This window comes from Notolepis coatsorum (genome assembly GCF_963971535.1).
Source record: "Notolepis coatsorum genome assembly, chromosome: 7".
NCBI lineage: Eukaryota > Metazoa > Chordata > Actinopteri > Aulopiformes > Paralepididae > Notolepis > Notolepis coatsorum.
Window position 1 is genome coordinate 36,499,857 of NC_140171.1, and position 17,411 is coordinate 36,517,267.

The following is a 17,411-nucleotide window of genomic DNA, read 5'->3' on the forward strand; positions in this document are numbered from 1 at the left end:
ACTAGTGCTAACCAGAGACAGAGGCTCATGTTACATTCATACTGTATATTGTTATGGAAAATATTATACGTTTCATCCTATTACATCAACTGTACAGCTTACTGGGCCTATTACATTTACATTTACATTTAGTCATTTAGCTGACGCTTTTATCCAAAGCGACTTACAAGTTCTGTACGACAAGCCATCAGGAAGGGCACAACTCTATCAGCTGAGTAACAATGTTCATCAAAGTGTTGAGTGCTACAGTGTAGGTTAGTTTATTAGGACAGGTGCATGACAGTATGGTTAGTTAGGGTTAGATAATTTTTTTTCTTTTTTTTTTTAGCACTCTAGTGTACAGACAGCATGTTATAGCTCTGTTAAATACATATTCTCTATACAGCCTTGACTAGTTAATATAGTTAACTAGTATACAGTTTCTCAGACACTGGGGCGACAGTCTGACAGTGTTCTCAAGACAATGACCCAGGACAGTTTGTCTTAGATATGACATATCTCCAGAACAATCTTGTGTCAGATACGACAAACCCTTAATGTCATCTTTGTTTTCCATTTTTGTCATATCTGTTAATTAATTTGTCGTCATGTCAAACTGGTGTATTTATTGTAAGTCTGACCGGACCTTCTTTCTCACTTTCTGGTCAGACGCTTGTGTTGTACACTTGTCTCTGATTGTAAACTGAGGATACTTTCTGTGGCCACAGGAAAATAAACGACTTTCTGAATTTCTACAGTTCACCGTTGGGCTCATTTAAAATATTCCACAACAATATCCATGTGACTTGAGCAGTTCCTATTCATGGAAGCTTAACGCATTTCTATCAACCCAGGGGTCCACACTGGAGTCTCACTTGTGGTCTCTGAAGATGTCCTGGAGGAAGTGCCTGTCGATGGAGGGGAAGAGGTCGTAGAGCTGCTTCTCCTTCAGCAGGGTGGCACCGTCACGTCGGTCCATGTCTGAGCGACTTTGTCTGGTCTAGAGGGGCGGGGGGGGGGGTGGTTGTGGGGAGGATGGGTGGAAGACAGGAGGAGGAGAGGAGGAGATGAGTGAGAGAATTGACTATATTCACTGGGAACGGGGCGGAAAGGAACCCAACCCGAGTGGGACATAAAAGCAAAATGGCCACCATGTGAATATGATCAATGGCAAGCAAAAGAACAGCAAACAAGTTAGTCAGGAGATGACATATAAGTCTATGTGTGTGTGTTTATCCGTGGGTGTTTTTTTGTGTTACCTTCTCCATGTTGTCCTGCAGTGCCTGCTCCTCCGTCATGATGTCCCGGAGAGAGACATTGGGGCGGGACACACTCCAGTGGTCCATGAATGGAATCTCTTTCGGAGTCTCTGGTTGGCTGCCCAGTGAGGCATAACCATCTTCACCAATCAGAAAGTGGGCGGGCCCTGTCCCATCCAAGAACCCAGTTTTGTCTGCCTGTGGGTCACCCCAGTGAGCGGAACCTACAGATTCATCAGAAACATAGGAATTGCCATTCTACTATTATTATTATGTTATTATTACTATGTAAGGATGATTTCTACACATCTGACAATATCAAAATCCATATGGAGTGTACCTTCTCCATAACAATTTTTATATGACTCATATACACACACCACTAACTGCCTAGTGCCAGTGGCCATCAGGCTCCATAACCGTGGGCAGGGACTGCTGCCAGCAGCCAGAGAACTAACGGCGGCAAAACTTGAGACCTAATAGGAATGTCTGACCACTAAGTGCTTCTGACTCTTACCACCTAACCTGCACGGCCTACAACGTACAACGTATGCCGTATATCATGCCGGTTAGGGTACCTTGTGTATACTGCACCTTTGTAAACCGTTTACTTTTACTCTAACTCATAGTATATATATTCATTCTAATTCTTTATTGCCCATATTTATTGTAACGTATTATAATATATCTGATAGGGGGGCATACAAATCCTCATCTGCACCTTTGATTATTTACACCATTTACTTTTCTCATATTCAGAGTTAATTATATCGTTTACACGGTATATAATTTTTTCCTCATTTCTTTTATATTCAGATCTAATTTGATTGCCTATATTTATGTCTTTCTACTATTACCATGCCCATACCTCCACTCCCCCCTCCCCGATGCTGCCATGACGCCTGATTTTCCCCAAGGGGATCAATAAAGGAATGTTATCTTATCTTAATAAAGGTTTGATTACACCCTGTATGTAACTCACATTAGAGAGCACCCTCTCTGATTACAGAGGAATGTTCTCGCATGTTGTTACATCCCAATGTATGTGCTTCCCCAGTGTGTGTCTTGTTCTCCATTTTGTTTCCTCCCTCCAACCAGAACCCGTCCTCCACCATTGGTCCCTGCTATGCCTGCCCTTCCATTGGTGGACTACATAGCAGCACAGCACCGATTGGTGGATTGGTTTCAAGACTCCAAGACCCAATCAGAAGCCATCACCCAATCATGGATCACCACACCCTGTTAAAACATGGCTTCTCACTTCAGTCACTCTCTCTCTGGCATGAGGCTAGGCCTGGTGATATTTTGTAATCTTGACCCCATTGATAATATTGCATTTGTTTATTGGCCTTTGTGAAACTGCCACAGAGAGAAGATTGTTAGCTAGCTATAGATTGTTGTGTTATATGTTTTCCATTCTTGTATGTATCATTAATGTGTTTTTCCCCTCTTTTTCAGGAAGCACAGATGGGGTGAGCTGCCATTTCATTTGGATATTGTTTTCTCCTGTTTTGGTTAGGTAAGGGTAGTTTAGGTAATGTCATTTCTTTTACCATAGATTAGGTTGGTTTATTTGGAGAATAGTGGTGTTTGTTTGTTGTTTTGGCCTTGGCTCACCCTTGAGCTACATGTGCTTCCTTTGCATTTACCAATAAATATCATTGTGTTTACAAACCTGGTCCATCATTTCTTTCAACCAACATTTATGTTACAGCCCTTTACCCTTAGACCCACATGGGTCGTAACACATGTTAAGAGACACAAAGCCTTAACAGTTTGAGTGCCAGCCATTAACATGGGAAACATGGTTAAATGCCAGGACCCACTTCAATGATAGCGTTGTGAACGCATAATCTCTCTCTTAAATGATGGCTATGTGTCTAATCTGGCTGTCGTTTATCAATGACTTGTTTGCAGTCAACATTGTCGAAACAGATTTTTTTTTTTTTTTTTTTAATAATCGGTTCATTTTCGTTTTATAGCATTTTGAAAAGCCCTAGTTCTTCAGGGAAATATATAGATTCCGTGATAAAAGGCATTTACTGGAATATTCTAGCATACACAAAAACTGTCATTTTTTGGCCTATTTATGAATAGTTTTCAAATAAACGCTAGATTATCGATAGTATATCAAGTTCAAGTTCTTTAATAGTTGTCATACAGAAGTACAGAATACTTTCATACAAAATGCTTCTTACTGTTACGCTCCAGAGACTGTGCTAGACAAGATAGTATCAAATAACATAATAACATAATATAGCATGAATTTAGAAGAAGAAAATGAGGTCACAGTGTTCGGTATAGACATATGTACAATGTTCTGAGTTACCATATAATATACAATACACAATACTATGCAGTGTACTAATGTACAGTACTGTCTAGTGCAAAGCAGAAATGGGATGAGGTACAATTTTAGGTACAATTTACAGTAAGGTGTACGAGTTGTAGTGCAATCCTTCATCCATAAATATAAAGTGTGGGGAGTGGGTGCTACAGTGTGTTTGTTTAAAGTGGGTGTGTGCTATAAAGTGTGTGTAGTGGGTGCTACAGTGTGTTTGTTTAAAGTGAGTGTGTGCGTGTGGATGTGTGTGCTATGTGTGTTTGGTGGTTGTTGTTGTGTAGTGTTCATTCATTGTTCGTTTAGCAGCCTGATGGCCTGGGGATAGAAGCTACTTCTGAGTCTTTCTGTGCTCGCCTTGAGACTCCTGTATCGCTTGCCTGACGGCAGCAGTTCAAAGAGGCAGTTGTTCGGGTGGCTCGAGTCCTTAATAATTCTCTTAGCCTTCCCCTTGCAACGCTTGTAGTAAATGTTCTGGAGGGTGGGGAGCCCCCCTCCAATTGTGCGTTCGGCTGAACGTGTCACTCTTTGTAGTCTGCTTTGGTCTTTTGCAGTGCTATTCCCAAACCAGGAGGTGATGTTGCCGGTCAAGATGCTCTCTATTGTACATGAGTAGAAGTTCTTAAGGATCTTCTGGCTGACTTGGAACTTCCTTAGGCGCCTGAGGAAGTAGAGGCGTTGTCGTGCCTTCTTCACCACACTGTTAATGTGTGTGGTCCAATGGTCCATGTCAAGTCCTCGGATATGTAGGCTCCGAGGTACTTGAAGCTGTTGACTCTCTCAACCGGTGCCCCGTCGATGCTGAGGGGGCTGTAGTCCTTGACCCCCGACCTCCTGAAGTCCACAATCATCTCCTTTGTTTTGCTGACGTTCAGGGAGAGGCTGTTTTCCTGGCACCATCCCGCCAGGACCTTGACCTCTTCCAGGTAGGCCCTCTCGTCGTTGGCAGAGATCAGGCCCACCACCACTGTGTCGTCAGCAAATTTGACGATTGTATTGCTACTCCGCTGAGCCACACAGTCGTGTGTGTACAGGGAGTAGAGGAGGGGACTCAGAACACAGCCCTGGGGGGCCCCTATGTTGAGGGTGATGGATGAGGAGGTGCAGTTGCCTGCTCTCACCACCTGGGGTCTGCCAGTCAGGAAGTCCAAGACCCACTGGCAGAGGTCATAGCCCAAGCCCAGGTCCCTGAGCTTGGCTATGAGTATGGAGGGGACTATGGTATTGAATGCCGAGCTGTAGTCGATGAATAGCATTCTCACATAGTTCCCCTGCCTCTTGTCCAGGTGTGATGCTGCTGTGTGCAGCACATGGGATATGGCGTCCTCCGTGGACCTGTTGGGGCGGTATGCAAATTGCAGGGGGTCCATGTTGATGGGGAGGGAGGAGCAGATGTAGCCCTTTACTAGCTTCTCAAAGCACTTCATGGCTATGGAGGTGAGAGCTACAGGGCGGTAATCGTTGAGGCAAGCAGGCTTGGATTTTTTGGGTACAGGGATAATAGTGGACTTCTTCAGGCAGGTGGGGATGACAGCCTGTTCTAAGGACAGGTTAAATATGTCAGTGAATACTGGGGCCAGTTGGTCGGCACAGACTTTTAGGACGCGGCCGGGGATGCCGTCCGGACCTGCTGCCTTCCTGATATTCACTTTTTTAAAGGTCCGCCTCACCTCATGCTCTGTTACCCTGAACACTGCGCCTCCATCAGCAGCCGACCCCCCCCCCCCCATTGCCGAGGCTTGTGAGCTGGTGTTGTTATTACCAGCATCAAACCTCGCATAGAAGGTATTGAGGTCGTTTGCTAAGGAGATGTCACTGTTCAGTTTGAGGGAGGCGCCTTTGTAGTCTGTCATCGTTTTGAGCCCCTGCCACATAGCTCTAGAGTCAGCTTGTTCAAACTGGAGTTCAATTTTATCCCTGTAGCGCCGTTTGGCCTCTGACACTGTCCTCCTTACGTTGTGTCGCGCCACCTTGTGGTCATTCATGTTGCCTGCCACTAGGCCGTCATTGTATGCTTTGGTGCGCTCTCTCAGAGCTTCACGGACGGATTTGTCTACCCAGGGTTTTTGATTTGGGTAAACTTTCATTTTGGTAGTGGGGATTGTTTCTTTCACCCTAGTACAGACATAGTCCAGCACTGTCTCCGTGTAGGCATTAATGTTATCTGTGTCGCGGAACACAATCCAGTCTGTGTTGTGAAACACTGACCGGATCGTATCCTCTGACGTCACATCCCATTTCTGCACCTCTCGCGAGACTACGAGAGTACTTTTAATTCTTTGTCTGTACTTTGGTGTAAGGAAAATGGATGCGTGATCTGACTTGCCAAAGCCACTATCAGAATGAGCCTTGTAGCCACCTTTAAATTGCGTGTAACAGTGATCTAGGATGTTACCGCCTCTGGTGTTGCAAGTCACATGCTGATAGAAATCAGGCAATACCTTTCTCAGATTGGCGCTATTGAAATCTCCCAGTACTAAAATGGCGGCGTTAACGTTCGTCGCTTGTATACTATTTACCTCGTCGTGGAGTCTGGAGAGCGCGGCGTTGTTGTTGGCTTGCGGTGGAATATACACTCCGACCAGGACGATCGCCGTTAACTCCCTCGGGAGGAAGAAAGGACGACACTTGATGGTTATATATTCCAGTTCTGGGGAGCAGTGGTTGGATAATTCCTTCACGTTCGTTGGATCACTCCAATTTTTATTAAACATGAAGGCAATACCTCCTCCACGTTGTTTACCGGACTCTGATTGTGTCCGATCCTTCCTATGGATAAAGAAGTGATCCGCTGGTTGAATCGCGTGATCTGGAACCTCCGGTGTTAGCCATGTTTCGGTGAAGCAAAGGACATTGCAGTCCCTAACGTCTCTTTGATATTGAATCCTTGCTCGGATGTCATCCAGTTTATTGTCTATTGATTGTACATTGGCTAGCAATATACTGGGTAGTGGTGTCCTGTGCCGCCTGGTTCTCAGCCTGTTACGGACTCCAGCTCTCTTTCCTCGCCGTCTGGGTCCTTTGTCCCTGGGGGCGAGATCCGGTCCTGATGTCCTCAAGATCTCAACGGGCCATTGTTGCGGTTCAGAGAGCTGATCCAGAGAGTAATCCAGTCGGTAAGTTTCCCGTAATCCAATGTCTATTAGTGACGGTCATACACATTAATTGCACCTACTGTTGGTACAGACAAAACTCTTAAAACTATAAATATTAACAAAAGTATGCACAGTCTCGACGGAGCGCACAGACAGGCAGCCGGACGTAGCGGCGCCATCTTTTTTTTTTTTTTTTTTTTTTTTTGTGTACTTATGCGCGCTATAGAGGCGGGCTGAAAAATCGATTCTCTCATTTCCTCATCAGCAATCACAGCCACACACACACGTATAGGGCAAATGCTGATATATAGGTGAAAACAGCTCTGATTATCCTAAGACTGGTAAAATAAATTCCTTACCTGAGATAAAATGTTATCCAAAAAGATTATTCCAATTCCTGATCGCCATTCCAAATATCGATCACGCTTATTGATTACAGTGTTGGGTCCTGTAAAAACATAATCCACGCGTTTTCCGGGCCGGCGAGCACAATCGATCCTTCAGTTGGCTTGACGGAAAAGTCAAATGAGCAAGCTGGCCACCCCCCCCTGAATCAGTGTAAAGTAATGGGGTGCAGTTACACAGGGAGAGACGATAGGGGGCGGTATCTTCCCAATTGAGCTCAGAGAGACTCTGCAGCACTAACCCGAGGCTCGATTGATGAAATATGAATTCAAATCGCCAATAAAAAAAAAAAAAAAAAAAACGCTATATAGCATCGGGGGCACTCGGAGGTCGGCATGAACTAACGACAAAACGCGTCCGTGGCACTCAATGTGTTAATGTGAACCTGCCAAGGCCTTAATATGAACTTCATGTACGCCATAGTGTCAGTATGGCCTTGGGTAGTGTAAATCTGGCTTACCTTAACTTGCATATCATAAGAATTATGTACCTGGTGTAATACTGACCAACACCCAGGTTCCTTTGTCTGTATTAGGTATAATATATGAAGATAACACCCCTGACACTTGGAGACTTCACACTTCTACTTCACCCTTTACTTTTATGCTTCATACTTGTATGGATCCATATTTGTCCATCATATTGTACTTAGAAGTTGTCTCCTGATCTTTATAACATGAAATATCGTTTAGGTATTCCATTCTTCAGATTTCATGATTCGCATATCCTGCCTGTACCTCCCCTCCCCCTCCCCCTCCCCTCTCCCCATGTGCTGCCATGACACCTGCATTTCCCAAAGGGGATTCATGAAGGAACACTCGATACTTGACTTGAATTAAAAGACAGCGAGGGAAAAAGCTGCTAGGGTGGAGGAATTGTAACCCAAAAATGTGAAAAGTACAAAAAAGAAAAATGCACTTCACAATATTTGATCAAGTTATGTGGATGCTATTATTTTATCTTACTCTGGATAGTCTGTGTGTACTCACTTTCCTGAAGCAAATGGTAGGACAGTGCAGCTTGCCTCTGCCTTTCCTGTAAAGACAGATTTGACAGTCATTCAGGGTCATCAAAATGCTACAAACACATACACAGGGTATTGTGATGATTAGGACACACCTCCTTAGGAGGTAAAACTCTTTGTTCTATGGCCTTGAATAGTATCAGACTGTTCTATTGGTGATCATGACTAGAAGGTATCCGTATTTTGTTGAGATGCGTTATAGCTTCAGAAATCGATGATCATGTATTTTTTCCTCTCTATTTTAGGTTACGGTGGGGCATGACATCTCCAGTGAGGTTACGGTTTGGGGTTTGGTTTATAAAACACCTTTTCGGGTGAAGAGTACAGATACCTTCTAGCCGTGACCAAATATGGCTGTATGGTGATCTACGGCTCTCACCTGAATGGTGTCCTTCCATTTGTGGTGGAGGAGCCTGGCCAGGTTCAGGTCCATACTCACTGCATAGTCTTCAGAGGAGCATGCGCCTGGAAGGGAGAGTGCTGGTTAACCTGAATAGCTTGGTTTGGTCTAGGGCTGTACCCGATTCAATTGGATTCGGCAGGTCAATATGACGATTTGTTTTATATGTGTAAACATTTTAAATAAAGAAAGACATTTTAAGTCTATTCATAAAGACATTCTGGTCATTATTGTTATTATTGTTGTGGTATTGTGAGGTCTTATTATTATTACTACTGTATTGCGATGGTCTTGTTTTATGTATAAAACGAAAAAGAAAAAATAATATTTTTAAAAATATATAAAAAAAAATAAAAATACGTTCTGGCTTAATACATTGGCATACATTTCAGTGCTAGCATACGTTAACATAGTCAAGTGCAACAGTCATGACGTTTTTTGAGCATTTAAAATCAATACATCCGTTAAAACAACTGTATATGATGTGAATTGCCAACAATGTGGATCTGTCGGAATCATGTATTGGAATAAGGAGACAGTGCTAGGGGTTGCCGCGGTGATGGGAAATTTCCCATGACTAATAAATTCATGACACTGGACATTTTCCGTAATATATGTAGAGTGCTTACAGTGCTACATTGATCCGCTGTGTCTAGCCTGTTTAGTATCCATTTGTTGGACAGACAGAGTTGACGTTCGGTCGTAATTTTAAAATAAACCAACGGACAGTAATACCTTAATTTCCTATCCGACACATCAATGTAGCCGCTATCGCTCAAACATACTTTTGCTGGTCTGGACCTCTGAGCTCCTCTCCTGTCGAGCTTTCACTGCTGCAGGGTTTAAATCCAAAAGATTGCTAAATCCTTGTGTCGCTTCTCAACCCTTCTTTCTCTCCTTCAAGTGAAGTTAAATATACTCTACTACTAAAAGTTTAAGTGAAACGTAAGATGCTCTGTATTGCGAGGTTTGGGCACACTCTAAGTTTATAATGTTGTCTGACTAAGTTTGTAGTCTACAAATAATTGTTTTGGAAAATTCTACTCAAACCTTTAAGATTGACCTGGGCGGCTAAGTGGCGCAGTGGGCAAGGCGCTCGCCACTAATGCAGGAGATGCTGGGTTCGAGCCCAGCTCTCGGCATTGCTACCAGCTTGGCTGGTCGTTCATACTAACGCAATTGGCAGTGTTAGGGGTGGGAAGCTGGTGGGTGGGGATCGGACGTTGTGGACAGCGACTCCTACAGGTCGGTTGGTGCGCATGCGCAGCAGAATCAGGAAGCGACGGGGGCGGCGTGTCCCTCCCATGCAGACCCTCGCCGCTGAGAGATCGCGCTGTGCAGGTGAAAAGATGCGACGGCTGCCTCCTCGTGTACCAGAGGGCACACGTGATGCAAGGCTTCGTCCACATTGCAGCCGGCCAGTGGGAGGCATGGCCTAACAGCGTTCGAGACAGGGGAGGGTAGAATTGGACAATACGAAATTGGGATGAGAGAAAAATAGAAAATGGGAGAACATTTTGATAAAATAAAAAATTTACCTTAACTCATTCAACGCCATAGCCAGCGCCCATCTCTGCTCTATCTCTGGCTATTTTCACAACATTTCACGATCTTTGCGGATCTATTGTATATTCTATATTATAGCTATGGAGAAAATAGTCCGGCTCATTTGACAGACACTATTTGTAGTCCAACATGTCAAAAATAGTGTTGGAGCCATATTGCTTATTATTTAAATGTTTTCTTTTTGACCATCATGTGTTGATATTTAGATTTAAACTTATTCTATATTGTGTATATATTTATAATGAAACAAAATCATTTTGGTTATTTGGAATGATTGCTCCCCCTATTGGTATGGAAATGGTAGGCCTAATGGTTAGCTGATTAATGATAATTATCAGGTGGTAATTATCAGGTGTTAAAGTGGATGTCTACCGGGAACAACGGCAGTTTTGATTTGGAAAAGACGGGGCAATCATACAGTTTTTCGACCACACCACACCACTAGCACGTTAATATTCGCAGTTTGTTTTGTAATTTGTTCATTCGCTTTCGTTTGAGTTGTGCATCCTATGTTTGGAGATCGATGGGATCGCAATTAAACAACATCTGAACTCGATACGACTCAACTGAATTAATTGTTTGCCGGAAAAGGTGCGTCTGAAAAGTTTTACCCCATTTTGATTGCGGCTGATGAGGTTTGGGATTTGCAGATACAAATAGTAAATTCTTTTGATTGAATTGATTGATTGATTGAAAACTTTATTAACAGATTGCAGAATGGGTACAGTACAGTACAGCTCAATACATACAAGGGGATGCAGACCAGAGAAAGACTTTCATCTTGTTTACATCAGGGTCCCCCATTTTCAATTCATCATAACATATATGACATACACGACTTACAGATAGACAGTACTGCTATATCTATACATTTATGACATACCAGATTTGCAAATACAGTACTGTTTGTGATATAAAAATAGTCTAGAAAAGGGAGTATATACATTTGACGTAGAAACTGTACATTGGAGGAGGTTGGGTAGGTTGACGTCATATAGGGGTGTAAAATCCACGGTTCGGTACGTACCTCGGTTTTGAAGTCACGGTTCGGTATTATTTTCAGTACAGTGGGTGGGGGGGGGGGGGGGTGAAGAAATAAAAAGAAATTGCTTTTCATTTATCTATTTATTTATTTAACTGTATTAAACAATATAAAACGAATTGGCCATAATTTACTGAGCAAACTAATGCTTACTGCTGTAACCTACTAATAACACTTAAAGTAAATCTGAAGATTATTCTATAGCAGATGCCTTGGACAACTGTAGCGTGTGCTTGTTTATACAGAGCCCCTTTCATGACTGATGCAAGCCCTGCTTGAATACAGGGGCAGGGATTGCATCACAGTCACGAAAGGGGCATGTTTATACAGAGCTGGTATGACTTGCTGGCTGAAATACGGACGAGAGGGAACTAGGTAGCGGGGCTCTATTACTTTTAACATGTGCTTAAACCCAGTATTCTCGACAACGGAGTATGGTCGCAGATCTGCTGCTATAAAAACACCTATGGCGTTTGTTATTGCTTTGGCCCGGTCTGAATTAATAGCGAGATGCTGCTTGAATGTCACGGGGAGCTGGGTTTGCTTCTTCCGTGTACCAGTGATATTCACATTCGGGTGATGCCATTTCAAATTAGTGATAAAGTCTTGCATCACAAGTGTGCATCACAGTCACGAAAGGGGCTAGCCGGCACGTGGCTTTAGTGCGATCCACCAGTCTTTGTCCATTATTGTGGTTAACTGGGAATCCGAAATGATCCCAAACGGGAGACTTGAATGTTGTGGGAGCATCTTCTAGCTCTGGCTTGTTAGTATTGCACCCGCCATACTAAGACTAATATGCTATGCTGAATTACAGCTCTCGTTCAGTGTAGCTGCGTGCTGCGTGGGATGAACAAACAACATCCTGTTAGTTGTGCACGTTATATTAGGGCCGGGGGGATTTAAGTTCAGTAAAAAAAGGTTCCGTACCGTTGAAAATCGTTTGTTGCACAGCGCGTACTGTACCGGAGGACCACATTGAGGCGGTACAGTACGTATTCGCGTACCGTTACACCCCTAACGTCATATAGTCCTTACCTTTGCTAGGAGGTATTCCAAAATGAATATTCCAATTACAAAATATTCCAAGTTGCTCAAATGAAGCCTTTCACTTGCCCGGGTCCAAATTCTCCGCCCGGACCATATAAAATATAACACACAGTGTGAAATAAGGTTTGAAAGGGTAGGCGATACTGCCACCTAGCAGGATTCGGCCGGCATTGCACACTCTGTCTTTGAATGAGTTCCAATGATAACACTGAGGTCCGTGAGTGTATAGAACATAGGTGTCAAACTCACGGCCCGCGGGCCAAATCTGGCCCGCCACGTCATTTGATGTGGCCCCCCAAGAGCTCAGGTAAAAAAAAAAAAAAAAAAAAGTTTTTTTTTTTTTTTTTTTTACATTAATATTGGGTTAAAAAATACCAGTGTTAAAATAATTGTGGGTTAATGCGTTAATAAAGCTTTAACTTTGACAGCCTTAGTTATTACACATACATGTATGTTGAACATTTGTTTTTGTAACATCTGCTACATCTGTCCCACGTGTTCTTTGCAGCTCACAGTTGTTAGTTCTGCCCCTCTTGACTGTGACAAAAAGGTTTTGAACAAACTTAATGTCATAGCTTGTATTTGATGATATTCTTCTTTGTTATTTACTTGAATGGTTTGATCATTGATTGGTGGAGTAATATGGGGTTCTGATAAACTAAAATTATTTGTTAAAATAACATAAGCTAACATATATTTTTACATTTATGCAAATGAATATGCAATATGTATAACTTGAATAAGTAATAAATACAGAAACACCATGTTTAACAATATGTAAATGTGTAGCTACATTTATTTTACATTACATTAACATTTATACGGTCTTTGGCCCTTTGAGGGCAACCATAATGCTGATGTGGCCCTCTGTGAAAATGAGTTTGACACCCCTGGTATAGAATATTCAAATCTAAAAAACGATCTAAAAACGTAATATACCGTGATTGGCGCTGAATGAGTTAAGGCTGATGGCGTGACAAGGACATTTGTCTATCAGAGAGGAAAAGATGACTACTTCCATGTTTCATAAACTGATATTTTGTTTGTTCTACAGTATAAATACAGTATGGCTGTTGCTGTAACCTCATTGTCATCCTCCTACTGCCTACGATGACACAAGCTTGTTTGCTTATTAAATGCCTAAATTAAAATCCTTTAATCATCCTTGAATTATTTCGATTATAAAATGATTTGAGTGTTATAGATATCAGCATCATCATTAGAGAAATCATCATAACAGAAGGGTATCTTCCTAGGCAGTGGTAGCATTCAGCCAATGATCTAGGGATCCTGTGACATATGCACTGACAATTCATCACAGAATAGGTGGTAAGCGATGGCTGATTAGTGTTGCCTTTTCGACTTCAAACTACTCCCTGCAACGACTGCTCCTAGCCATGCTGCTTGTGTCGCTACCCATGAAACTGATCGACTATAAATGGGAGGGAATAGCATGATCCCTACTCCTACAGTATCTGATTCAATACTTTGTTGCCATATCAACATGATTGATTGGAATTTGTCTTAGTTCCATAACTGTATTGCATGGTCATTTGGCAATAAATCTGTCTGTGTGCAAAACATATCTCGTGTGTGAGTATGTATGCGTGTGTGTGTGTGTGTGTGTGTGTGTGTGTGTGTGTGTGTGTGTGTGTGTGTGTGTGTGTGTGTGTGTGTGTGTGTGTGTGTGTGAGAGAGAGAGAGACTGAGTGAGAGAAGGTTACCTGGGTCTATTCCCACAGGGCCAAATAGTTCTGTGAGTTGTATTGCCAGCTCCGTGGGCAGTTTCAGCTCCAAACTCTGAATGTCCAGATGTCTGCTCCTTCTCTCCTCCCTCAGTTCTCCCTCTCTCCTCTCCATCTCCTCCAGCTGAGCCAGGAGGGAGCGGGTCACTTCGTCCACCATGGCGATTTCATCTCCCCCGTTCTCCCGCCTGACATCCACACTCGCCTCACAAGCTACACCCTCCGAGTCGAGTCCCCAGTTGCGCGTCTCTGCTGTCACCTCCTGTTCACTGACCTCACCTCCTTCTTCTTCTCCTTCTCGCACAGCTCTAAGCAGACTGAGTAGTGGTTGAGGGGGTTTATCGGAGCACAATTTTTCATGAGAATCATCCGCTTTCCTGAATACAAGTTCAGAAAGTGAAAGACTTCCAAAACCACCCAGGCCCTTCTCCATCATCCCTGGTGCCCTCAACGGCTTCTCGTCTTCAACTGACCCTTCCGTTGACCCAGTGTAACGATCAGAGCCCCCAGCGGGCACACTAACCAGTCTACTGGAGGAGCCTGGATCAGATGGCTCATGTATTTTGACATTCTCACCACCAGGTGGCTCTGCATTCGCCCCATCCTCAGAGTGAATCTTGTGTAGCGTCCTAGAAAACATCTCAGTGTGGTCTACGCTCCCGCACAGTGAGAGTGTATTAAAATATTCTTCATCCCCAGCACCATCTTCTTCTTCTTCTTCTTCTTCTTCTTCCTCCTCCTCCTCCTCCTCCTCACCACCGTCATCCCGGAAGAGCTTCTCTCCAGAGTCCAGCAGCAGATTGGTGGTCCATTCCAAGTCCTGGTGGCATTTGTCATACAGGTCCTCCAATGTATCAAAACACACCAGCTTAAAGTGTCGGCTGAGGATGCGCAGGCTCTCCAGCTTGCTTTTAGCGCCTCCTAGCTCTTCCTCCTCCAACTGTGTGCCTTTCTCATGCACCACGCGGTAGTGCACCTCGCTGCAGCCTGAAGGCTGAACTGCGACCGCTGCATAGACGACACAGGACAGCGCTGGGAGAAACCGGAAGGGGTTGCCCGATACGACATTGACGTTCTCAAGGAGATCCTCACTGGGAGCGACAACCGTCTCGTCAGGGTGGTCAAGGCGCCAGAGGAGGGCGAAGTCTCTGGGTTCCGTCTGGGTGGAGCAGCCAGCGTCAACCATAGGGGTAGGGGACTGAGAGTTGGGTTCTGGGATAGAGCCGAGGTCTGCTTTGGTCTCGGGGTTAGAATCAAGTTTGGTGTCTTTGGGATCAGTGTGAAGACTTTGGACCGCGGTTTGGGGCTCGTCTTTGGGTGAAGAGGAGAGGCAGTTTTGAGTGAAGGTGAGGGCCAGCTTGCACTGTTTCCCAGACCTGCGACTCTGGCGTTGCTTTCGCTCCTGACTGCCTCCGATAAGAGAGCCGCTGCTATCTGCCTCCACACTGACCTGACAGACAGGACTCTGACTGAGCTCACCAATATGGCTGACATCCGCTTCTGCACGGGCCCTAATAAGAGAGTCCTCGCCAGTATGACCCCCATTGGCCTCACTGTTATTCCGACTGCCCTCAGTATCATGACTGACCTTTGCCTCCAATATATCAAAGCTATCTGGTGAGTCAGCAGTGAGGTAAGACCCACTGAAGGTCTTAGACCCTAAACCCACAGAGACAGCTTCCATATCGACCCCTGAGGTGTGATGGTCACTGCACTCTCTATTAAGCCCTTCTGTGCTTCTACTTTCACCCGCTCCAGATTCAAACGTTACACTTTGAGGGGATTTATCAGCTGCCCTCCAGTCTAAGACACAGTCTGGTAATTCGGCTCTATTGTTGCTGTTACCCCCGTCTATATCTTGGTCTCTCTCAGTACTGTTCAGTCTATTGCTATGGGACTCCTCCTGAATGTCCACCGTTCCCATCTCTCCTTCCTCCCCGGAGCTGTGCGAGATGGCGGAGGACATGGAATCTACGCCTGTCTGAATGAGATCAAGAAGCTTCTGGAACTCAGTCACATCGGGTCCTGGAAGCATTTCTGATCCGTCGTCACGTTTACCTGCTTCCTCTGCCACCTCTACCTCTTGCTCACCCTTCTGATCGCAGGGCCTGCTCCTGCTCCTCCTCCTCCCCTCCTCCCGTTGCTCCAGTCCCCCTTCGGAAGGCCAGTCCCCTACAAAATCCAACAGCTCCGGCCTCCCTCGCTCTCCTCCAGCCCTCCCTGTCTCTCCCACAGGCTCCACCCCCTCCATTCTGACTTCTACCTGTGCCTCTCTGTCTGATTGGGTAGTATCTTTCACTAGATCAGAAGGCTCCAGCCTATTAAAGTCCGACCTCCTGCTTCGCCTCTCTCTCTTCGCAATAGACATGGAGAAAGCCACTGGCAGCTCATCGTCGACATGGTGATCCTCGTTCAACACTGATTCCACGATACAGTCTGGAATTCCCTGATCTATACCTGGACAACCCAGTTCTAACTGAGCATCCAGTTCAGAATCTAGCTCCCCAAAATCCATCTCCTCATCCTGATCAGGGAGCGAGGGGCGTTCCTGGCCCCTTTCCCTAAGGAGGAGATGGAGGGATTCAGTAGAGTTGTGGCTGCTGTGTCCTGGACCTCCCATCTCCCCAGAACGCCCCACAGATGAAACGTCAGGAAGAGAGGAGAGGAGCTGGGGGTGGGACATCTCAGATCCCTGGACCGATCCGGGCTCTCCGACTAGGTCAGGACAAGCAGTTTCAGAGGAAAGTGATCTAGAGAAAGCAAGAAGGGACTAACTGTTACAGCTGACACACCTGGTTGATGTGTAAATGTTTAGCACTTGAAATGGGGAACAGTACAGAATTACAGCTTTGAATGTTATCCCAATGTCCTAGGACAGTCTGATCTATAATAGTGAAGAATAACCAACTCAGTCAGAAATGAGACAGAACCGTCTGTCCTGCCCCCCCAATCTGTGATATCTAGCTTTATAGGGAATACCTGGTTTGGAACCGATATCATTACCATAATATACAGTATAGCTACAATTTTGAATAAGATTTAATGAGTTTGCAAGCTCCAGGCTTTACACTGGTGTGACATCAAAGATTAGTTGATCTGATTTAAATTCAAATGACCCTATAGGCAAATTACCCATTTACACTCTGGTTGGATGCCAAACTTATGTGCTGTATAATGACAATAAATTAGAATCTAATCTAAAACTTTCTCTCCATGCCTTCTTCTTAAGTCTGATTACATTATTGATCAGTATATCTGCTAAGTGTTGTGTTGCTGTTCTTAGTTTTCCGTGTTTGTGTGTATGCATGCGTGCGTGTGTGTGTGTGTGTGTGTGTGTGTGTGTGTGTGTGTGTGTGTGTGTGTGTGTGTGTGTGTGTGTGTGTGTGTGTGTGTGTGTGTGTGTGTGTGAGCATGTGTGTATGTGAACATGTGTATACATGAGTGTTAGGAGGGGAGGGATTGTGATGGTTGGGAGGGACGGCTGTGGCAGGCGGGTAGTAAATTG

General features: G+C 44.5%; 1 protein-coding gene across 2 annotated transcripts in view; it reads right to left on the reverse strand.

Annotated features, from left to right (window-relative positions):
• The window catches only part of n4bp2 (NEDD4 binding protein 2), a 32,587-nt gene that overhangs the window by 10,482 nt on the left and 4,694 nt on the right, over positions 1-17,411 (reverse strand). For both annotated transcript variants that reach the window (XM_084319061.1, XM_084319060.1), the window contains exons 7-11: positions 13,886-16,656; positions 8,483-8,568; positions 8,069-8,114; positions 1,239-1,462; positions 855-979 (exon numbers count right to left, since the gene is read on the reverse strand). In XM_084319061.1, the coding sequence (XP_084175187.1) occupies positions 855-979; positions 1,239-1,462; positions 8,069-8,114; positions 8,483-8,568; positions 13,886-16,656 (3,252 nt within the window). The remainder of the gene's footprint in view (positions 1-854; positions 980-1,238; positions 1,463-8,068; positions 8,115-8,482; positions 8,569-13,885; positions 16,657-17,411) is intronic.